Source organism: Pseudorca crassidens, chromosome 8 (genome assembly GCF_039906515.1).
Source record: "Pseudorca crassidens isolate mPseCra1 chromosome 8, mPseCra1.hap1, whole genome shotgun sequence".
Classification (NCBI taxonomy): domain Eukaryota; kingdom Metazoa; phylum Chordata; class Mammalia; order Artiodactyla; family Delphinidae; genus Pseudorca; species Pseudorca crassidens.
Genome location: NC_090303.1, coordinates 22,533,624 through 22,554,320, shown reverse-complemented (window position 1 = coordinate 22,554,320; position 20,697 = coordinate 22,533,624). Strand labels below are relative to the sequence as shown.

The following is a 20,697-nucleotide window of genomic DNA, read 5'->3' as shown; positions in this document are numbered from 1 at the left end:
CAGGGCTTCCCTGGTGGCGCAGTGGTTGAGAGTCCGCCTGCTGATGCAAGGGACAAGTGTTCGTGCCCCGGTCCAGGAAGATCCCACATGCCGCGGAGCGGCTAGGCCCGTGAGCCATAGCCGCTGAGCCTGTGCGTCCGGAGCCTGTGCTCCGCAACGGGAGAGGCCACAACAGTGAGAGGTCTGTGTACCGCAAAAAAAAAAAAAAAAATGAAGACACAAATTGGCTGAAAGTAAAAGGACGGGAAAATATATGCCATGCTAATACTAACCAAAAGCAAGCTAAAGTGGCTACACTGATGTTACACAAATAGATTTCAGAGCAGAGAATCTTAACAGGGATAAAGAGGGTCATTTCATAATATAAAGGGATCAATTTATCAAAAGTTCATAACAAAACATGCATAAACATGTATGTACCTAATAAGAGGACTTCAAAATAAATGAAGCAAAAACTGATACTAATGAAAAGAGAAACAGCTAAATAACAATTATATTTGGAGATTTCAATACCCCTTCCTCAATAACTGATAGAAAAAGTAGAAAGAGAATTCGTAAGTACACAGAAAACTTGAACAACGCTACCAACTAATTTGACCTGATTGATATTTATCATACACTCCACCAAATAATAGCAGAATACACATTCTTTTCAAGTGTACATGGATTATTTAAAGGTGACATCACTGGGTGGAATCTGAAACCATACCTTATAAGGTCCATATTATGCTTTGATGGATCTCTTACCCATACATGAAAGATCCATCACCTCGCACACCCCTGAAAGAGTCTTGCAATCCCCAGAATGCCCTGAAGCACACTTTGACAACTACAGATTTAGATTATTCAATTTTTTAAAAGAGTTAAATTATCAACTGAGCTGTAGGCAACTCTTGTGGCCTAGGTGACCATAAAGAATCTGTTACAAAGTGAGGAAGGCAATCCTCATGCTGATTTAAAGGTTAGATTTGGTGGGTAGTTTGGATTAGTTCAACTTCTGCAACAAATTGCTATGCTTTCCTCTTTAAATATCCTCTTGAAATGAAGTACCTAAAAGACTTGCTGTATCTGTGCACCACAGATGAGCACTCGGGAGCAGAGAGGGGCTAAACGTCACTGACACCACTCAGCTGACATATTCTGTCTGAACATATTGTCAATCTTTAAGTCCTTGAGGCAGGAACAGTATTACTTACATGTGCTGTCAGCATGTAACAAGGATCAACAGGCTCTCCGGGTACGAGAAGCGCCAAGAAACTAATAAATTAAAAAAAAGAAGACATTGGTACGTTATTTAGGGCACAAAATCTTAAGTTGTCAACATAGCAGACACATTTGTTCTAGCCTCTGCAATCATGTACCCACTAACAATGTCTTCATCACTGTCTAAATGTTTTTGATAACGTAGACCAATGTTTTAATAATGACAATACTGGCTCCCTAAGAGTAACTGGTGACAGGGGGCAGAGCTAAAAAATCCTCTTCTCCTCAGAATCTCTGGGTGTGGGACAAATATGTCAGTTTTTTAAAAAGTGTCCAGGTCATTCTAACAGGCAGCCAGGGTTGAGCCCATCATGAAGATATCACACTCTTAGTAAACCTTACGGTCTTCCTCTGCTGCTCCCTCTTTATTCACCCCTCAGGGAGAATGTATGTTCAAAGACCTATATTACATATTTGGGAACATATAAAAATTGTAAGACAGACTTTGTTTCGAAGAGCTCTTATAATTTATAATAAACACAAAGATGTTACGTTCTATTATGGCGGCAGAATTAAGCTGGTTTACATTATGTGCCTACCTAACCTTTTAATAAGATGCTTAAAGAGGATAGAAAAAGTAAGTTACAAACAGAAGGTCAAACCAAATAATGCACAAAGAGTCAAGTACAGAGGTTCTGTCGCTCTCTGGCAACATGGCATTCAGGGTTCAGTACCATGTAGGGACTGGAGCATGGAGGGAAAAAGGAAATGGAAATCAATCAAGGATCCCATCTCACAATCCTGGGATTCACCTATTTAGAATGAGACAAGCCCATAGAAAATAAGAAAGGAGTTGCCACCATGAGCTACATTTTAGGTATGGTGGAAGATCACTGGAAGAAGAAATTCCTGTTCCCAGAGTTTTAAAATAAGGGCCTACTAATGAGATGTGATCTGATTAACTCCTTGGGCAGAGAGTAAAATGGCTAAATCAAGATAAACTGATTTCAAAAAATTAGTAAAACCTAAAACTGAAGAGGGTCTTGCCTTAATACCAAGGCTCTGTTGAAAAGTGTGACTGCTTAATCCCACAACACCAAAACAAACGAAAGGTCACTTGGGAGCAGTGAAAAGACTAACTTGCTAAACAGAAGGGCCACAGTAAGAAACAAAAGGGTTCCAAATTACCTGCCCCATGAAAAACAGGTTCCCTTAAATTAGAACAACAGATGAAAACAGACTTCTGTTAGAATAGTGGAGCAGCTAAATTTCTCCATAAGAAAACCTTTTTAATTTCCTTTTAGAAACTAGATGCATGTAAATTAAGTATTTATATTAGGAAATTACAACCACAGTCTACTCTCTGAGAATAAAAGGAGTCTTAATTCTACTGCTCATTAGCAGTAAAGAAAGAAAATGTAAAGAAAAAAAGTCTCTGAATGGTAAAGTTCAATGGGAACAAATCAAGTTATTTTAATTGTCCCATCTTTATTCAGATAGAGAGTAAATGGCTACTACAGGTCAACTAGGAAATCAGCGTAAAAGCAAAGAAACAAACCTAGGTTCCTGATACTCAGAGCAGGGCCCTCCTTCTATGCCACATCTCCTGCATATTCAACTGAGATGAAAAATATTCCATTGGAGATGAGAAAATATGATTTTCAGGATCACCCACTAAATGACAATGTACTCTACACAGTATCATTCTACACGGATATAAGGAGGACCCAATGCATCAACTAAACCAGTCCCTGTTTCCAAGCAGGTGAACCCCCAGCTGCCTGAAGCGTCTCTAGAGTTAGGGTAGCCACAGTTTCTACTAACATTCTGTGTTGAATAAGATGCTTGATGCTTTTCGTTTCATACTTTTTGTGTGTGTGACTAGCCAAAATCTCACAATACAATTCAAGTTACTATCTGCTGCTTTAAATTCTGATGTTGATGAAGAACAGCTGATTAGGGCCTTCACTGTAAGCTGTCACATGCTCAAAGACAAATGTGAGCCTTCCATTTTCTTCATTTCCATATTGAGTAATCCAAATGCTTTCTCCCAAAGCCTGATTTTTCATCCCTTTAACAATTTAGATTTCTTTCTTTAGACAGCTTCAGTTTCTCTGGTTCATTTTCCAGCTGGATAATTTCTTTAATTTACTGAGATCACTCTGAATCCTTGCCTATTATCCAAGAGGGATGCTAATAAAAATAATAATGCTAATATTTAACAGTTGTGAGATGACTACATACCATGTACGAAACTAAGCACTTTCCCTAAGTGGCAGGATTATTTGGGATGTTTGCTGCTGGAAGAGACTCAGAAGAATGAGTGATGTCTTTCCCTCCCCTATTCCAAGAAGACAGCCACACAATTCTATTTTGAGCTTGAGTCTCTCCCCTCCATGGGTATCATTACCTTTGGAGCTTCTGGGCTGAAAACAGAAGTTCTCAAGGTCCACAAGGCAACTCCTCAGCCAGGCTTTGGCTTGGAAATCTGGTGGAAAATGAGAGGGTGAGGGTTGCTGGGAGAGGGGCACATCCCCCAGACAGGCTGCAGATGTGCAATGGACCACACCTGTGAGGCATCTGTGGAAGGAGATGGGCACTAATATCCGAGGCCTTGAAGCAGAGGTGAGGATCTTGAAGCTGAGCCTGGGGTCAGCGGGGGGAGGACCTCTGTGGGGAGCATCTCTGAGCTGGCTGGAGCATCCACGCCCAACAGACACAGGAAGCGTTGGCCAGGGAGAAGAATCAGGATGGAGGGATAGCTACCACCAGAGAAAAAGGACCAGGCCGCTTCCATCTTTTCCAGGTAGTAGCTGATCCCCTGGATTTTGTGCCAATCTAGGGAGGCGAGGCTCCTCCAAATATAACATATTGAATTCTTGATAGTCTTCTGAGTAGGTGCTCAATGCCAGATTTAGTTTGACTGAGGACAAATAAATTGATGTTTTGCTGCATAGGAGGGTAGTGGACCAGGTCCCTGCCCATCACACAGATGTTCTCTACTTTTATACTCACAGGAACCATTTTCGGCTCCAGCAGCAGCTCTCCACCTCATTTTACAGATGAGGCTTAGGGAGGTTAAGTAACTTGCCCAAGGCCATACACATGCTGCAAAGAATCCCAGCTCTGCCTGATTCCAGAACCCATGATCCTTATCATACTACAGATGATTTGGGCTACTCTGTAATTAAAAAAAAAAAAAGACAGATTTAACTTTGCAAATAATTATAAATTAACTACATCATCCAAACATGGAGAAAGAAACCAAAGTCAACTTAATTTTATATATTCTTAGATATAAAATTGTGCTGTGTCAGTTTTTTTTAATGACATAAAAATTCTAGCATAGATTTAACATGGACTAAAATTTTAAGTTAAAAAACTTAATTCTCAGCCTGGAGCTGTTCACTAAGTATCCAAGTGAAGAATGTGGTACCTTAGTTTAGTATTCACCAAGCAACTATGACATGCCAGAACTGTACTGGGCAGTCCTAATCTCTGAGGATAAAATTCAAATTCCTTGGCTTCACAAAGTCATCTGCTAGCATCATCTTCATCCCTTGCCTAAAAACATCATCTTCTCCAGCTATACTAAACTGCTTGCATGTGACACTTACACTGGCAACTCCATTACAGCACATACCCTCCAGAAGCTAAAAGTTTTTTGCATGACTATCACCTCCTAGCCTCTAGGTTTAATGAAAAGAGGGACTATATTTTAATTTCTATATCCCTAGTACCTAGCTCAGTGCCTAGCACGTAATATTCAAATACTATTCATAGAATGGATGAAAGAAAAACTGAATAAAATTGCAATTTTAAAAGTACTTGGTCTGTTTCCCATATTTGCAAGACTAACCTCTGACCCTAATGTCTTTCCCCAAATGGTAGATTCATATTATGAGAATCTTTCAGCACCACTAATTAGACCCAGTAAATTCTGGCTGAGAGCAAGAGAAAGGGGATAAATAGAAGGCAGGAAAGCTGCCAGCTCAAAGTCTGCATTTCCAGGCAAAAACAAGTAAATGCATTTGCAAAACTGGGTGTATATCCCAAGGGATGCAAATTGGTCATAGGCTTTGGCAACAAGCCTATTTTGCTTTAAAGCACACCTCTTAGTACAAGGTTAGGAAAACCAGAGATTCCCATATATAAATAATTGATCAAAACTTGTAAGAGAATTTGACAAAAACATCCCCAAACTCTTAGAAACCAGTTAAGTAGACTATTAAATAACTACAAAAAGTAAATGATTACATTTAGCACAAGAGTCAGATTTAACTTTAAAAAACAAAAAAGAAAAGCAAGCCACTAATTTTAATTTCAGATCATTGTTGAAAACACAGAATTGAATATTATAAAAAGGAGGGAACAAGCAAAACTTTTAGTCCTGAGATTGCTAACTATTTTGTAGACACAGGAGGCATAAATATGTTGGAAGGGTAGATAGCATAGATAGCCAAGTACTATACTTAGACAGGAGTAGAAAGATACAGGGAGAGAGCCAATTAGGGAAGAAAAATGGCTTAAGATTAAACAGCCAGCCAAATGTATGAGGCTTGTCCAGGCTGAAAGTCATCCTTTGGTTACTGCAGCTGATGAGTTTATCATAGGGATAAATGGGGACATCTGAACTCACAATTCAGGACACAAGATGAAGCTACCACAGTCTGACACCAGCTCTAATGATCCAACAGCACAGCTGGCCAAGCTATCATTCAGTCTCTCTGCCTCTTGACAGTTTGGGGCAGTTTCTGCTTGTTTCTTCTCCCTTCTCCACTATGACTACTTTCTCTCTGCTTTAGGGCTTTGTTAATTCATGGTTTCTTTTGGGCCTCTGCTTTTCTAGCAACTCTTCCTGCTTACACTCTGTCCTGACTCAAACTTGCAGTAACAGAGATTCTGGCTGGGTCAGCAACTCACTGTCAAGGATGCAAAGCCTCTATGGGGCAAAGCTCTTGTGCCAGCTGGTTTCATGAATTCCTCAAGGCCTATAAAATGGCTGGCTGCTTGAGGGCCAGGCATCAATTACTGACCCATTCAGCTGTGGCTGAGAAAGAAAAGTGAAATAATCCAACCAAACTTGACCAACTTCCTGCTTTGTTCAGACGAGGGCTGAGGGTGTAGCAAGCCCTCACAGAGCCATCTAGTATACAGTGGTCCCATCCAATCTACAACTATTAAATGTCATACTCTAGATTCAAGCACCTCTCATTGAAATATAAATGGTTTATATCATAAAATTGGAAAAGGAAAGACTGAAGATGATGACGGGGGAAAACTGAGGAGATATTCTATAGGAGGGCAAGGACAGAATCCTGAGCACTGATGGAGAGCTGGCCTCAGAGAGCAACATCGCTTTCACAGAACTGAAGAAGGGAGAAAGAATTCATGCGTGTTGGTTTTTATCTCTTTGGTAAAGTCAGAGGAATAAAACGCCGATAGTTACAGGATGAGACGGATTAGGAGCTTGAGGATAATAAAGGAGCTTTGGAAGAACCATTGTAGGGAACATACAAGTGGACAAAAGATTGATTAAAGAAAAAACATTGCCAAATATAGGACTCAGAAGTTCCAGTAATATCTTGATAAGCACTATTTGCAGAAAGTCAAGTCAGATGTTCTCCAGCAACTCAAAGTTGGGCAGTCATCTTAAGGTTAAGGGTTGAGACCACGTAAAAGACAAAAAGTCTCTAGGATGTTACCAGTGAGGGAATCTACCATATAAATGAGACAGAGATCTAATAATGAAAAGATATGAATGGAACATGCACCTGATAATTCAGCAAAGTCATTCATAATTGGATATAATATGTAGGCAAACAAAGGAATGAGAACACTTCCCTTCCACATTTTAGCATGCCTGCTTATGAAGAAAAGAAATTAAACGTCAACTCCTTGTAAAAGAATTCTTCAAGTATCACAATTTATATGAAGCATGATTCTTAGTTATATCTCATATTTGGCAGGGATGCTTATGATATCTTATGTAATATGAATGCTTTAGCTTGCAAATTTTTGTTAATTGTCCTAGGCCATTATTTATTTAGAAGGGGAAGAGAACCAATCTTTCTTCACACCCAATACATGTCAGTTCCAGTGCTAGGTGCTTTACATATGTTATCTTATTAATCTTCCTAATAGTCCTGTAAAATAGGTATAACTGTAAGTTACAGCTGAGAAAACCAAAGTTCACAGAGGTTAAGTAATTTGCCCAAAAATGTAAAACAAGTTTGACTCCTAAGCATGTGTTCTTTCCAAGAGGTTACACTGCAGAGAGCTGAATAGGGAGCTGTCAAATGAATTCTGACTTTCTCCTATTGCCAAAAGCTTAGTAGTTTATATATGACCTTACTACAAATATGGACTGATTTATAAATCTTTGTCCTCTCCAGAATATTTTTCTACGTTTAATTATTTTGATCCGTCAAGAGGTACAGAGGTGCTATTACAGAACACACCTTTGAAGGGAATAAAGGAGTGTGGGTTCTAGTTGTGGAACCTTAGGCAAGCTTTTTAACCTCTTTTGTGGCCTCAGTTTTTTTTTTTTTTTTTTTTGCGGTATGCAGGCTTCTCACTGTTGTGGCCTCTCCCGTTGCGGAGCACAGGCTCTGGATGTGCAGGCTCAGCGGCCATGGCTCACAGGCCTAGCCGCTCCGCAGCATGTGGGATCCTCCCGGACTGGGGCACGAACCCGCGTCCCCTGCATCGGCAGGCAGACTCTCAACCACTGCGCCACCAGGGAAGCCCTGCCTCAGTTTTTTTACCTAGTAAAATGAGGACTTTGGACTAGGTGGTGTCTGGGTTGTATTTGACTCAAGTCGTCATTCATTCTTTCATTCATTCAGTAAACAGACTGAGATTAGGCACTATTTTATGTGCTGGGAAAACACTGGTGAATGTAGTTACATTCTCATGGAATTTACACTCTCTAAAATTCCTGATCTTAAGACAGTAATTCTCAAGGTGGTGAGGAATCATAGGTGGAACAAATTTTCAAAGTCACTTAGGGAATACTTTTTTGAAAGTATACCTATACCACATCCTAGATTCACAGCCTACTCCCCACAAAGTAAGCACCGTGGGGAGCCAGTGCTATTGATAAGCATTTGTGGTATCTTTCTTAAAGGCTTGGTAGAAAAAAGGTTGAGAATTAGTGTTCTAAGTGATACAGCAAATTAAAGAGATGCAAGTCATATTGCTCTGTTTGTAAGGGAGACTCATTAAGAGAGCCAATTCTAAGCTTAAAGTAAGTTGGAAAGTACACTTGAATTAATAGTCCCTGATTAATTTAAGTCCTATGAACACTTGTACCAATCACATAACAGAAATATTAGAATGCTTACCTATGTTATTATTGGCCATAATCTCTCGCGCCAAATTCACGTGCAAAATCACTTGATTAAAAACACCACTATCCTTCTGGCAATTAATTTTAATATCCCAGGCTACAGCCAGTTTTCTGTTTCTAAATACAAACAAACAAGCAAACAAACATTAATGATGTCATAGCATTTTGGTGATGAAAAGCCTGCGCACATATTCTTCTTTCATGTTCTGAGAATCAACAAAAACTGAAATGTTGGAAAGGTTTTTAAAATGTTTTCCCACTCCTCTCAAATCTAACAGTTATACCTAAAGTTTATGCTACAGTAAATATAAAATTACCATAGAAATGTGCATGACTTGAAAATTAGAAAAAAAAGAAAACACTTCTAGTTTAATACTGTCAGTCATAGAATGTTTTATTTTAAACTTGCTGTTCAAACTTTCAAATACGACATGTGTGGCAAAGAAACAACAGTTAACACACAACATCTGCCACAATTCTATCTTCGAACTGCCTTTTCTATATTATGTGATATGTTACAATTTCTTTCAATTTCTTACATTCATTGTATTCTTAAAGGCAGCAATGTCAATTTTTCTGCTTTGAAAACAGTTCCATTAATGTTCTGAAATTACTTAAAATGACAACTTTTTCCTTTCAGTATTCTACTGCTGCCCACATTAGTGACATAATTCAACATATTAATACATTGTTGAGAGGTACACTGTACTCAATAAATCAACTCCCAACTCTAAGTTAAAATGAACTTCAATCAAAAACAAGCATCTTCCTAAATCAGTTTACTCAGCTACTTTTCTCAAAAATATTTCCATTCTGAAATAAGTTTTTCTGTGAGATACAATAGTTTCATTTTTATTCCTAACAGAACTCATGCTGTACTTTTTTTTTCAAAATATATTCGATATATTCTGTGCAAAATGTTAAGTTCTGTATAGGTATGTACCTTATTTTGAAAAAGTTTATAAAATATAATTCCTAGAAATAACCTCAACATTAGACAATAGAGGAAGAAGAAACATATCAGAAAAAGCCTAATTTTTCACAGGAGAAAATAAGTATGTTCTTAAAGCTCCAGTAATACATTCCTTGAAAAAACTCAGAATGCACTTTGGTCATTATTAAACATATTAGAACACAGGCAAATAAAATAAAATACTTTTGTTGTTTTCTACAGAAAGAAAATATGGCTGAATTGAGGCTGATCAAAAGGAATGGTGAGAGCAAAGTGATATTACGATATGGCTCTGTTCTCTACACATTCCTGATCTTAAGATGATTTGGGGATTAGAACTGCACCAATCAAATAAATAATTTACAATTAATTATTTTAAATTCCCAAAAACATGGTAAAAAATGTGAGGATATTCAACATGATACACCTTGCACCAAGAAAATTCTAGACTGTCTCAAATAAATTCTTTGTTTTAGAAACTAGATACCCAGTTTTAAAAAAAAAAGTTTGCTAAAACATTTCATGTTTCACGTAACTCCTAAAATTTCTTGATTGTACAAACATAACAACTTAAAATCAAGGCCCAATGTAAGATACCATCATATTCGCCCTATTTACCTAACATGCCAACAGGATAAGTTCTCATTTGGAAACTTGGCAAATTATTTAGGGGGGAGGGGGTTAACTTTCTAGGTTAAAAGCATCTAAAATAGCCCTTATATAATTGGGGGTTGAGGGGGTAGATGTACCAGACTAAGTTTAGAAGGTAGAATTTGCAAGCTATAGCTATTTTTCCTGAAAATTCAGATACAGTTTTACAACTAACAATCAGAAGAATATTTAATTGGTTCTTAACCTTATTCTTAAGTTGTTCATTTGAGTGTGGTATGAATAGCATACACTATAGTGTACCATAGGGAGAAAATTATTTTACTTGAGTAAACATAATGTACTTTAGTAATATCAATAGGCACTTCACTTGTGAGATGAGCATATACCTCACTCAAAAGGATACCATATCATGCCCTAGTACACTATAACATATCCCATATAAAGATACGCATTAAAAGTAACAATTTTAAAAGTGCACATTTTGAGCATGCACAGTTGGAGCTGTGCAAACAGCCCAGTGTTTCAAATAAATACAATTATTACTAGTTAATTTTTATCAAAATATCTTACAGTATGGTAACCATTTACAATTATTGCTCTATTAAGAGTTTTATCATCAAAGAGCACTTGTTGACCTGTTGTGTAATACCATATATATTAATACTGAAGGGTGCTTAAACTGCAGCTTAATCAATTTAGATCCTGGCATTGTTCCGAAATAATTCAAAAGAAACCCTGACTGGATCTTGATTTACTGAAGAAAATGCTTTATGTGTTTAGCTGAGTCCAATGCTAGGTTATAAAGTTAAAGAAGTTTTCCTCAAGTAAGGCAAGTCACGGCATTGACGGAGAAACAGTGCTTAGCAATGGCTTCTCTTCTCACGATTTGTTATTTTGTCATTATTTACGAGCAATTACCAGGATCTCAAGTATCTGGATATCAGTTTTATCACCCTTTCAACAAGTAAGTACATCAAAGCTAAAAATAAAATATAAAGACTAAAATAAATGTAAAAAACAGTGAACAAGTGAAATAAATATAAGAATTGCACAGGACAGTCTGATGTAAACACTTCAATTTCCCAGCTGAGACTCCTGAAGCAAAGAGTCAGTGACTGCTTTCAGGCAGCTTAGTTGGTACTCTTATTCTGGAAAAGAGGCTACATCTTCTTTTCTCTGAATTGTCATGATTTAATCTTCCAAAGCTAGTGAAAAAATAATAGAAATAGTGACCATTAGAGCCAGTTTTGATACTACAACTTATTAAATTATATCACATAATACTGTTTTTATCTAAATTTCATTCATAAACAAGTGTAGGTTCTACTATTTTAAATTCTTTTATCCTTTTATTTTCAAGAAGAATTCACCTTAAACAAATAAAAACGTGGAAATCAGATTTCTCTTGCTTTTTTTTACTAGGAGGTGGCAATATACATATACTACTTGTTAATATGAATATACTACACCTTACTCACTAGCAGCTTTGCACATGTTGGAGGACGTATGCATTGCTATATAGATAAATAATATAACTTATGGCCAAAACCAGAAATAGGGCTCTTTTTTTTCTTTTTTATCACCTAAATTAGATTCAGATTATAGATGAGTAAAAATAAATACTTCAACTTATCCTATACAAGAGTCCCATTTGTAATGAATACTGTTCCAAATTAGGAGTTCCATCCGTATTATAAACCAAGAATATTTATCATTCTTTGAAATTAAATGTGAAATTACTTAATTAATATTTAATATTATACAATAAAATCAAAATGACTCCCTTACTGTACATGTGAGATCTCAACAGTGCTGGGGTAAAATAAATGTCACAAAAATATAATAAGGCACTAAGAAATTTTAAAATACCTGCAGGCTCTTACCTTTAAATTAAATCCAAGTAAGTCACTGATAACACCAGAAACAGCTGACAGGATGACAACCTGGGTGATGTTATAAAGCAGTGGATTCATTGTAAGCCCGTATAATCTAAAGGGACTGTCCAATTCCTAGCAAAAGAGGAAAAAACCATGAGCCCAGATTCATTAAGAATTATCAGTTAAATTAATTCAGGACAATATGCAAAGAGAATTTTTAGAAACACTGTTTCAAAAAAAAAGTTACAAAATTATGATAGCTTTAGAAAGAATAAACTTGGTTGAACTTGAAATAAGTAAATATACTTTTAGGTTTTCTTAGGAGAAAATGACTTTCATTTAAAAGAACTCTGGGCTTCCCTGGTGGCGCAGTGGTTGGGGGTCTGCCTGCCGATGCAGGGGACGCGGGTTCGTGCCCCGGTCCGGGAGGATCCCGTGTGCCGAGGAGCGGCTGGGCCCGTGGGCCATGGCCGCTGGGCCTGCGCGTCTGGAGCCTGTGCTCCGTGGCGGGAGAGGCCACAGCAGTGAGAGGGCCGCGTACCGCAAAAAAAAAAAAAAAAAAAAAAAGAACTCTGTAACCTAAATTTGTAACTCCAATTTCTATCCCAAATGAATGACTAATAAAGTATCGATCTAGTAGGTACAAGGTTGAAGAATATTTTTTATTGTAAGAATAGAAACTGAAAGAGAACAATATCTTCTCGCAGAAGATTTAGAAATTTAGTTAGCCAAATTTTCAGCCAATATTAATACATATAGTAAAAACTCCCCCTTGAGACAATTTTCAAATACATGGATTCATTAATTAATTGACTGATTCAAACATTTAAAGTTCTATATGTGCCAGGCACTGTGCTAGACTCTGAGAAGTTAAGATTCAGTCCCCATGCTGAAGGACTTTGCAGTCTAATAGACATGCAAATAAATAATTCAACTACGAGAGTCCCACAAAAGAGATATGCATAAAAGGCAGAGGGCCATACAGGAAGGTGCTCCTGAAACTTAGTGCATGGGGGGAAAGCTGGTATTCCCTAAGACACATGAGAATATGGCACCTTTGAATTACTACAGGTTGTGCATGGGAAGACGTACCTTACGTACTACTTAGGTAAAGGTCATCCTTTGGGCAAACTGTGCCTAAAGACTGGCACTAAAGGAATTTAATTGGGGGAGTAGTATATCAGATGTGCGTGTGAGAAATACGGATTAGAGAGCAACGAGACCAGAAGGAGGAACGCCCTAAGAGCTCGGCGTACTGAAAGCTCAAGTGAGATATGATGAGGGTCTGACTTACAGCAGTACTGAGAGGGAAGAGGGGACGAACTGGAAGATTTTGAGAGGTTGAGCCAATGGGCCCGAGAATTTCTTGGCTGTGAAAAGTGAGAGAGAAGGCGCAACCTATATATTAAGTCCCAGGTTCTGACTAGAAGACTGTTGTGCTTTGTATTTTAGTTACTTTTATATTTCTTTCTACTTTGCAATTGAAGCTACTCACAAGTGTCATCTTTATAGCCTTCTCCCATCTAGCATAGTGCCTACACTATCAAGATATTCAATATTTACTTATCAAAAAACCCACCCACCTCTTCTGAACTCTTTCAATGCCTTATACTGTGATGTGCAATCTATACCCTCTTAATGCATTTTAAGACTGAAGAACTGACTGAAGAATTAACCATAGCATTGAGACACAACTAATTTCATACCATTCTATGAACACTTAAAAACAACTTTAAGAATTACATTCAATTTGTTACAGAAACTGAGATTTAAAAAAATATTTTCCTTTTAAGAAGAAAAAGCATTACTAACATTGCAAAGCAGTGATAAAGATACTTTATTAAATTACCTCCAAAGTTGTTATTATGAGATCAGATATACTGAAATTATATTCTTTTTGATTGTTACCAAAATGCTTTGAAAATTTAAATATTTATTGGTGATACCTATTTATTATAATGATTATGTATAACTACTTTTTAAACCAACTCAGGCAAAGCAAGCAGAAGACGGCTCTGAGAAATACAAAATGAAAAAAATTTGCAAATTAACATCAAATCTTCTTTTTCAAAATCTATTTTAAGTTCTAGGATGCAAAACATTTCCAAAGATGCCAACCTCTACAATACTCTAAACATTATTAAAAGTCTTAAAATTTCAAAAGTGAATAAAATTTCAAAATGCACTGATCTGGATTACTTGGATTAATTTTTCAATGAGAAATAAAATGTATATTGCATGAATGTGCTCAAAAATAATTTGGAAAACAATTTTGATAACCATGAAAACCAAACACCAAGTAGGATCTACAAACAAAAAACTAAGATATAATGTTAGAGCAGCATTTTCTACATCATGTCCATTTTCAATTTCGTTTTTACCTTTAGCAGTTTAGTAGCCAGTTTTAAAACATTATTCACTAGTGTCAGTTCCTCCTTTTTGTTAGGTTTCTTCTCCATTTTCAAGTAGAGGTTTATCTTTTATTAAAAAGAATAAATAATTAAATATACTTAAAATTATAACAAATACTTTGTTTTTAAAAGGTATTTAGAGATATCTGCTAAAATAGTAGTAGTAGTTCTCTGGCTATTATTGAGATTATAGGTGATATTAATATTCTTCTTCAGACTTAACCGTATATTCTAAATTTCCTACAGTGAACATATTATTTTATAATAAGAAAATAATAACTGTTATTTAAACTTTTCAAATGTAACTAAAAGCTGAAAGAAGGAAAACTGGATGTCATTATTTAAAATGCAAAACACCTTAGTCACAGGGTCAAATCAACCCTGAGAATAAATAATAACTGGAGTAAGTAAATCAATTGGTTTGTCTGCTACTTTCCCCTTTCCCTCTAATTGACTTGGTCTGACATGGCTACCAATTTTTAAAAATCAAACTATCCCTGACAAAATTACTCAACAAGGTCACTAGAAATAAGTTTGTTTAAATAATTCCTATGAAATGATAAGGAAAACGTTTAAACAAATTCATTCAAAATAAAGTTAAGCATCAAAATTACTATCCTTTATACTTTCTATTGAATGAAAGTTTATGCTTATTCAAATACAGCTCCGCTACACTGCAAAGCAAACATACCCCACTAATGGTTTAAAATCCATCATTTCTACAAATGCTACTTCCTTCTTATCAAATGAATATGCGACATAAAAACAGTAGATTAGACTTGAAGTCTGCATCAAGGCAGAAACACTGAAGAAAGGCTTGTGCCCTATCAAATTTCAAGTTTTGCTCTATAACACAAATGGTCTTAATCTAATAACATAGGTTCCTGAAAATTTTAAAGTAAATATGGGACTTCCCTGGTGGTGCAGTGGATAAGAATCCGCCTGCTAATGCTGGGGACATTGGTTCGATCCCTGGTCCGGGAAGATCCCACATGCCGCGGAGCAACTAAGCCTGTGTGCCACGACTGCTGAGGCTGTGCTCTAGAGCCCGCGAGCCACAACCACTGAGCCCACGTGCCACAGCTACTGAAGCCCGTGCGCCTAGAGCCTGTGTTCCGCAACAAGAGAAGCCACCGCAATGAGAAGCCCGCGCACCACAACAAAGAGTAGCCCCCGCTCACTGCAACTAGAGAAAGCCCGCGTGCAGCAACGAAGACTCAATGCAGCCAAAAATAAATAATTAATTATAAAAAATTGAAGTAAATGTAAACATTTTAGTTTAATATGTAGACTATAGACATTAATTTAAAACATAATAAACATGCATTCTCACCTGTTCAGTAAGTAATATTGAGGTATTGCTATATTTTTTACTTGTTTCTGATCCAAGGGTAACAAATCTTAGGAGAAAAAGTGTTAACGAGATGCACCAGATTACCAGTTCCCAATTGTAGTGACAATCAAGGAAGATCTCATGTACATGAAGCAACTGAAAGTGTATGAAAAAGGCAATATGAAGAAACAATATGATTCAAACAATTTCTTTTTAAAAGAAAATAACATTTTACTTCATACAGATAGATCATGGATATAGAATTACATTTTTAAAACATTCCACATTTATTAGGAAATATTTCAAGCACATAAAAGGTATAATGTAATCAAAACCCATCTAGTTACTTCTGTCAAATCTTAATATTTTGCAATATTCTTTCAGATTTTTGAAAAATAGAAGATTAAAGATTCAGTTGAAGCCCCTTTAAACTTTTCCTTTCATCATTCCCCTTCTTCCCCACCCCTCTGTAAGGGTAATGAATTTTGCATTTACCTTTTCCATGCAGTTTTTATAGTTTAGCTACATATTTATCCTTAAACTATGTTATTTTATATATATTTTAGAATTTATATAAATGCTATCACATTGCCCATATCATTCTTCAATTTGCTTTTTATTCTACTGGATTTTTGTTTTCAAAGATTATCCATTTTTCCATGATACATTAAGCTCAAATTCATTCATTCTAACTCCTACAAAGGTACTACAGTAAAACAATCAACCACAGTGGATTGGCCTACTCTACCAATTAACATTTATTGTGTTGTCAATTTCCTTATTATAAACAATACTGCAATAAATATTCTCTTATGCATCTCGTCTCCTTGTGCACATATATAAGACTTTCTCGAGGAGTTAATAGCTAGGAGTAAAACTGCTGAGTCCTTGGTTATTCACACATTCAACTTTAGTAGATATTACAAACTTGTCTCTGAAAACAGCTGTGCCAATTTATACTCTCAGCAGTGTATCAGTCTTCCCTTTGCCCTCATATTTGTCCACACTTGGTATTATTCAACTTCTTAGCACCAATCTGCCAATCTGATGAGTATAAACTGTTCTCTTACTGTTTTAATTTTACTTTTCCTGATTACTTAGGGAGAATGAATGTTTCATATGCTTATTAGTTACTATGCTTCCTCTCCTGTAAGTTATCTTTTTATATTCTGTATCTAATTTTTTTCTATTACGTTGTCTGTTTTTTTAATTGATTTGTAGACGTTATATATTCTGAATAACAAAGCTATTTAAATCATGTTATTTTGTCAGTATCTCTTCCCAGACTCTCTTTTGTTGTTTATGGTGCCTTTTGTAGTACTTACAATTTTTAGGGAAGGGCAGGACAGAAGAATATATGAGAAACTGCAGGTATCAGGCAAAAGTCTAAAGTATTTACTGTCTGGCCCTTTACAGAGGAAGTTTGCTGATATTTGGCTTATAGGAACAAAACTGATTCTTTTATGTTGATGTTATATCCATTTTTGTTCATCTTGACCTTCTAAAAAATGTATATTTTTAATAATTTGTCCTTAAAGTTACCTGAATATTCTACACAATCATATAGTCTACAATGCTTTCTTTTCCAATCTTTATACAATTTCTTTTTCCTATCTTCACTGGTTAGTACCCTCCATTAAAATGCTGTCTAGAAGTTATAGACAGGGTACCCGTCTCATTCCTGATTTTAAAGTAAATATCTCCAAGATAATAAATATCATATGTATAATGTTTGCTCCAGTTTTTGAAAGATATCCTTTTATCTAACTAAGAACAGTACTTTCCAGTCATTGTATGAATCTCCACTGAAATTTGCCAATTTGTTTTCTGTAAATATGTAGATGATCAGATGATTTCTCCTTCTTTAATCAATTAAAGGAGTTCAAACTAGATAAATGGCTTTTCTAAAGTTGAAAATCTTTGCATCCCAGGGATAGACTGTCTTGGTCATGGCATATTTAGTTATTAAATTGCTAGCTTCATCTTCCTAGTATCTCTGAATCTAAGTTAGCTCACTGCTTCCTATTTTCATACTATCTGTCTGGTATTGGTAACAAGGTTATACTAAGTATATAAAATGAGTTGGGTGAATATTCCCTCTTCTCTCTAGATCTTTTGTGTAGGATTAGGATTACTTGTTTATTCGAACATTTGGCAAAATTCATCTGTAAAAACGACATGGGTCTACATGATTTTTGTTGCTAGCAGATTTTCAAACTACTGAATCAGTACTGCTTTATGGTTATAGGTCTTCTCAGCTTTTCAGTTACTTTCTGAGTCAGTTTTACTTAATAAATCACACATTTCTACAAAATAGTCCACTTAAGCTTTTAACTTCAATGACAAAAGTAATTTATACTAGTACTCTGAAAAAAAATTCTCAACTGTTTCAGCTTAATACTGTGATTTTTCTTTTTTAAAATGTGTTATTTGTTGGGGGCTTCCCTGGTGGCGCAGTGGTTGAGAGTCCGCCTGCCGATGCAGGGGACACAGGTTCATGCCCTGGTCCGGGATGATCCCACATGCCGCGGAGCGGCTGGGCCCGTGGGCCATGGCCGCTGAGCCTGCACGTCCGGAGCCTGTGCTCCGCAACAGGAGAGGCCACAACAGTGAGAGGCCCACGTATCGCAAAAAAAAAAAAAAGTGTTATTTGTAAGTATGTTTTGAAATTTTCAAACGTATGGTTTTCTTGTTGCTGTCGTTGTTTTCTACTTTAACTGCATACAGCTAGTGGTCTGTATGTCATCAGTTGAGAATCACTTTGTCACCTAGTACATGAAAAAGTTTTACAAACTGTTCTGTGCCTGAAAAGAATATGTATTGTCCAATTACAGAACAAAATTTTTAACTATCTTGTTTAGATACATGTCTCTATTGTATTTTCATCTGCTTAATCTATCAATTATGAAAGAAATGCATTAAATCTTCCCAATGTGGTATTCTGTCAATTTCTCACTACAGTGCTATTGATTTTGACTGTATATAGGTATGTTTGAAGTTATGGAATCACATGCATACAAATTTGGAATTATTAGATCTTCCTGATGAATAATTCTCTAAATTTTTGTCAGGTTTCTCTTTATTCCCAATTACGCTTCTTAGGTTACAGTCTCCTTCATCTGATATTAATGTAAGTTCACCAGCTTTCTCTTGGCTAGTATTTATCTGCAATATATTTTTCTTTTTACATTCAAAACTTTTCAATGTTACTACATTTCATGTGTCTTTTGTTGATAGCAATCGATAGATTTTATGTTCATTAGAGACAGAACTACTACAGCATGTACTTCAGGAACATGGAAATTAAACCTTGAAGAAAAGACTGAAATGCAATAAGCAATTGTGAGTAAAGAAATCAGTCTTTTTCCTTTTGGTTGCTTTTAGATTTTTCTCTGTTTTTGGTGTTCTGCAGTTTTTCTATAATGTGTCTAAGTGTCGATTTATTTTTATTGTGGCTTCTTGTTCTTGTTGTGCCTCCTAAACCTGAAAATTAATGTCTTCCATCAATTCAGAAAAACTCTTAGCCATTACCTCTCCAAATATTGCTCTCCCTCTTCTTTCCATCTGAAATTCCTATTAGATATATGTTGGATCTTCCAACTGTCTCAATCTCCTTTTCATATTTCCATCTCTTCATCTCTGTTCTATATTCTGGGTAATTTCTTCCATCTCCCAGTTCACTCTCTTTAGCTGTCTTAAATCTGCTATTTATTCCGTTTGTTGTGTTTTAATAATAATGTCAGTAACTGTATTTTTTTACCTCTATGAAGCAATGTTGGTTCTTTTTCAAATCTGTTTTTTCTTAGTGTTATATACATCGTCAATCATTTTAAACAACCTTATAGTTTATCTGACCAGATCTGAAGTAGCTGGAGATGTACTCCTGCTGTGTGTTAATCTGTTGACTCACTCATGTTGGATTGTTTTTTCATGTGTTCTGAAACCTGAAGGGGCTTTATCTGTGGAAATCCTGTGAGGCCTAGGGCTGCTGTCACATCTCCAAGAACAGTCTTGGTTTTGTTTCTTCCAGGTATCCAGGAGTCTAGGACTACTTTTTATATTAACTTCTTGACACAGGGGTTACAGGACAAGATCTGTAATGTACATTTGAACCCTGAACCTGTGTGAAAGGCAGACCTACAGTTATATATTCTTAGGAGAGACTTTCCCTGCCTCCTTGCCAAAATCTAGGCAGAATCAGACAAGCTTCCTTATTATCTTTCTGTGCTGTTAGGCACACTGTTTTTCTTATTCCACATTTTCACTCAGACTATGGCCCTTTGAGGTTTCTGGCCTTATAGTGTATGTATAAGGAGGTATGGCAGGTCAAGGCCTCATCTTCTTGTCCTCATATGGGCATAAAGTCTCAAATCTCTCAGATACTAACACTGACAATGTACCTCACCATAACATTAACACATATAATTAATTGCTGTTTTTCATTTTTATCTTCATTTTTGGCCCCTTACTGTCCTATAAACTCAGACATATATGTAATATGTATATAAAAAAGCTCACTTATGTATATTAAAAGGCTGTGTTTTTTCCCAGAATTGTATGATGTTCTAAAGCAGAACAATTTTCAGGTAATCTAGTATATGTCTTATTACTGGAAATGGAAGTTTAAATTTCATAGCATAGAATATATCCTGAGATATTTTTGTGCTTCCTGACTAATCTTGGGCAATGAGAATTCTTTTTCAGAGCATGAGGCAGTCAACTCACAGTGACAATTCAGATAGAAAATAAAAGAATTAATATTAAATGTGAAGAAAGCAGAGATTCATGGAAAATAGTCTGAAAATTTTCCTAACTCTAACTTATAAGTTTGTTTTGGGAAATAAAGATAACCAGGTGAATTGTAGACAAAAACTAATTATTATATGTTCAATCAATAGACCCCTGAGAATAAGCTAGCTGCTGTTCATGACACAGATGAGTAACATGCATTTATTTAT

General features: G+C 36.1%; 1 protein-coding gene across 11 annotated transcripts in view; it reads right to left on the bottom strand.

Moving 5' to 3' along the window:
* Window positions 1-20,697, bottom strand: part of PHTF2 (putative homeodomain transcription factor 2) — a 168,459-nt gene that overhangs the window by 46,565 nt on the left and 101,197 nt on the right. For 9 of the 11 annotated variants that reach the window (XM_067746052.1, XM_067746044.1, XM_067746049.1 and 6 more), the window contains 7 exons: window positions 15,740-15,895; window positions 14,377-14,472; window positions 12,002-12,127; window positions 8,550-11,323; window positions 3,773-4,384; window positions 3,614-3,691; window positions 1,197-1,257 (listed from right to left, as the gene is read on the bottom strand). In XM_067746052.1, the coding sequence (XP_067602153.1) occupies window positions 11,303-11,323; window positions 12,002-12,127; window positions 14,377-14,472; window positions 15,740-15,895 (399 nt within the window). In that variant the 3' untranslated portion in view covers window positions 1,197-1,257; window positions 3,614-3,691; window positions 3,773-4,384; window positions 8,550-11,302. The remainder of the gene's footprint in view (window positions 1-1,196; window positions 1,258-3,613; window positions 3,692-3,772; window positions 4,385-8,549; window positions 11,324-12,001; window positions 12,128-14,376; window positions 14,473-15,739; window positions 15,896-20,697) is intronic. The other 2 variants (XM_067746046.1, XM_067746048.1) reach the window with 2 other exon arrangements.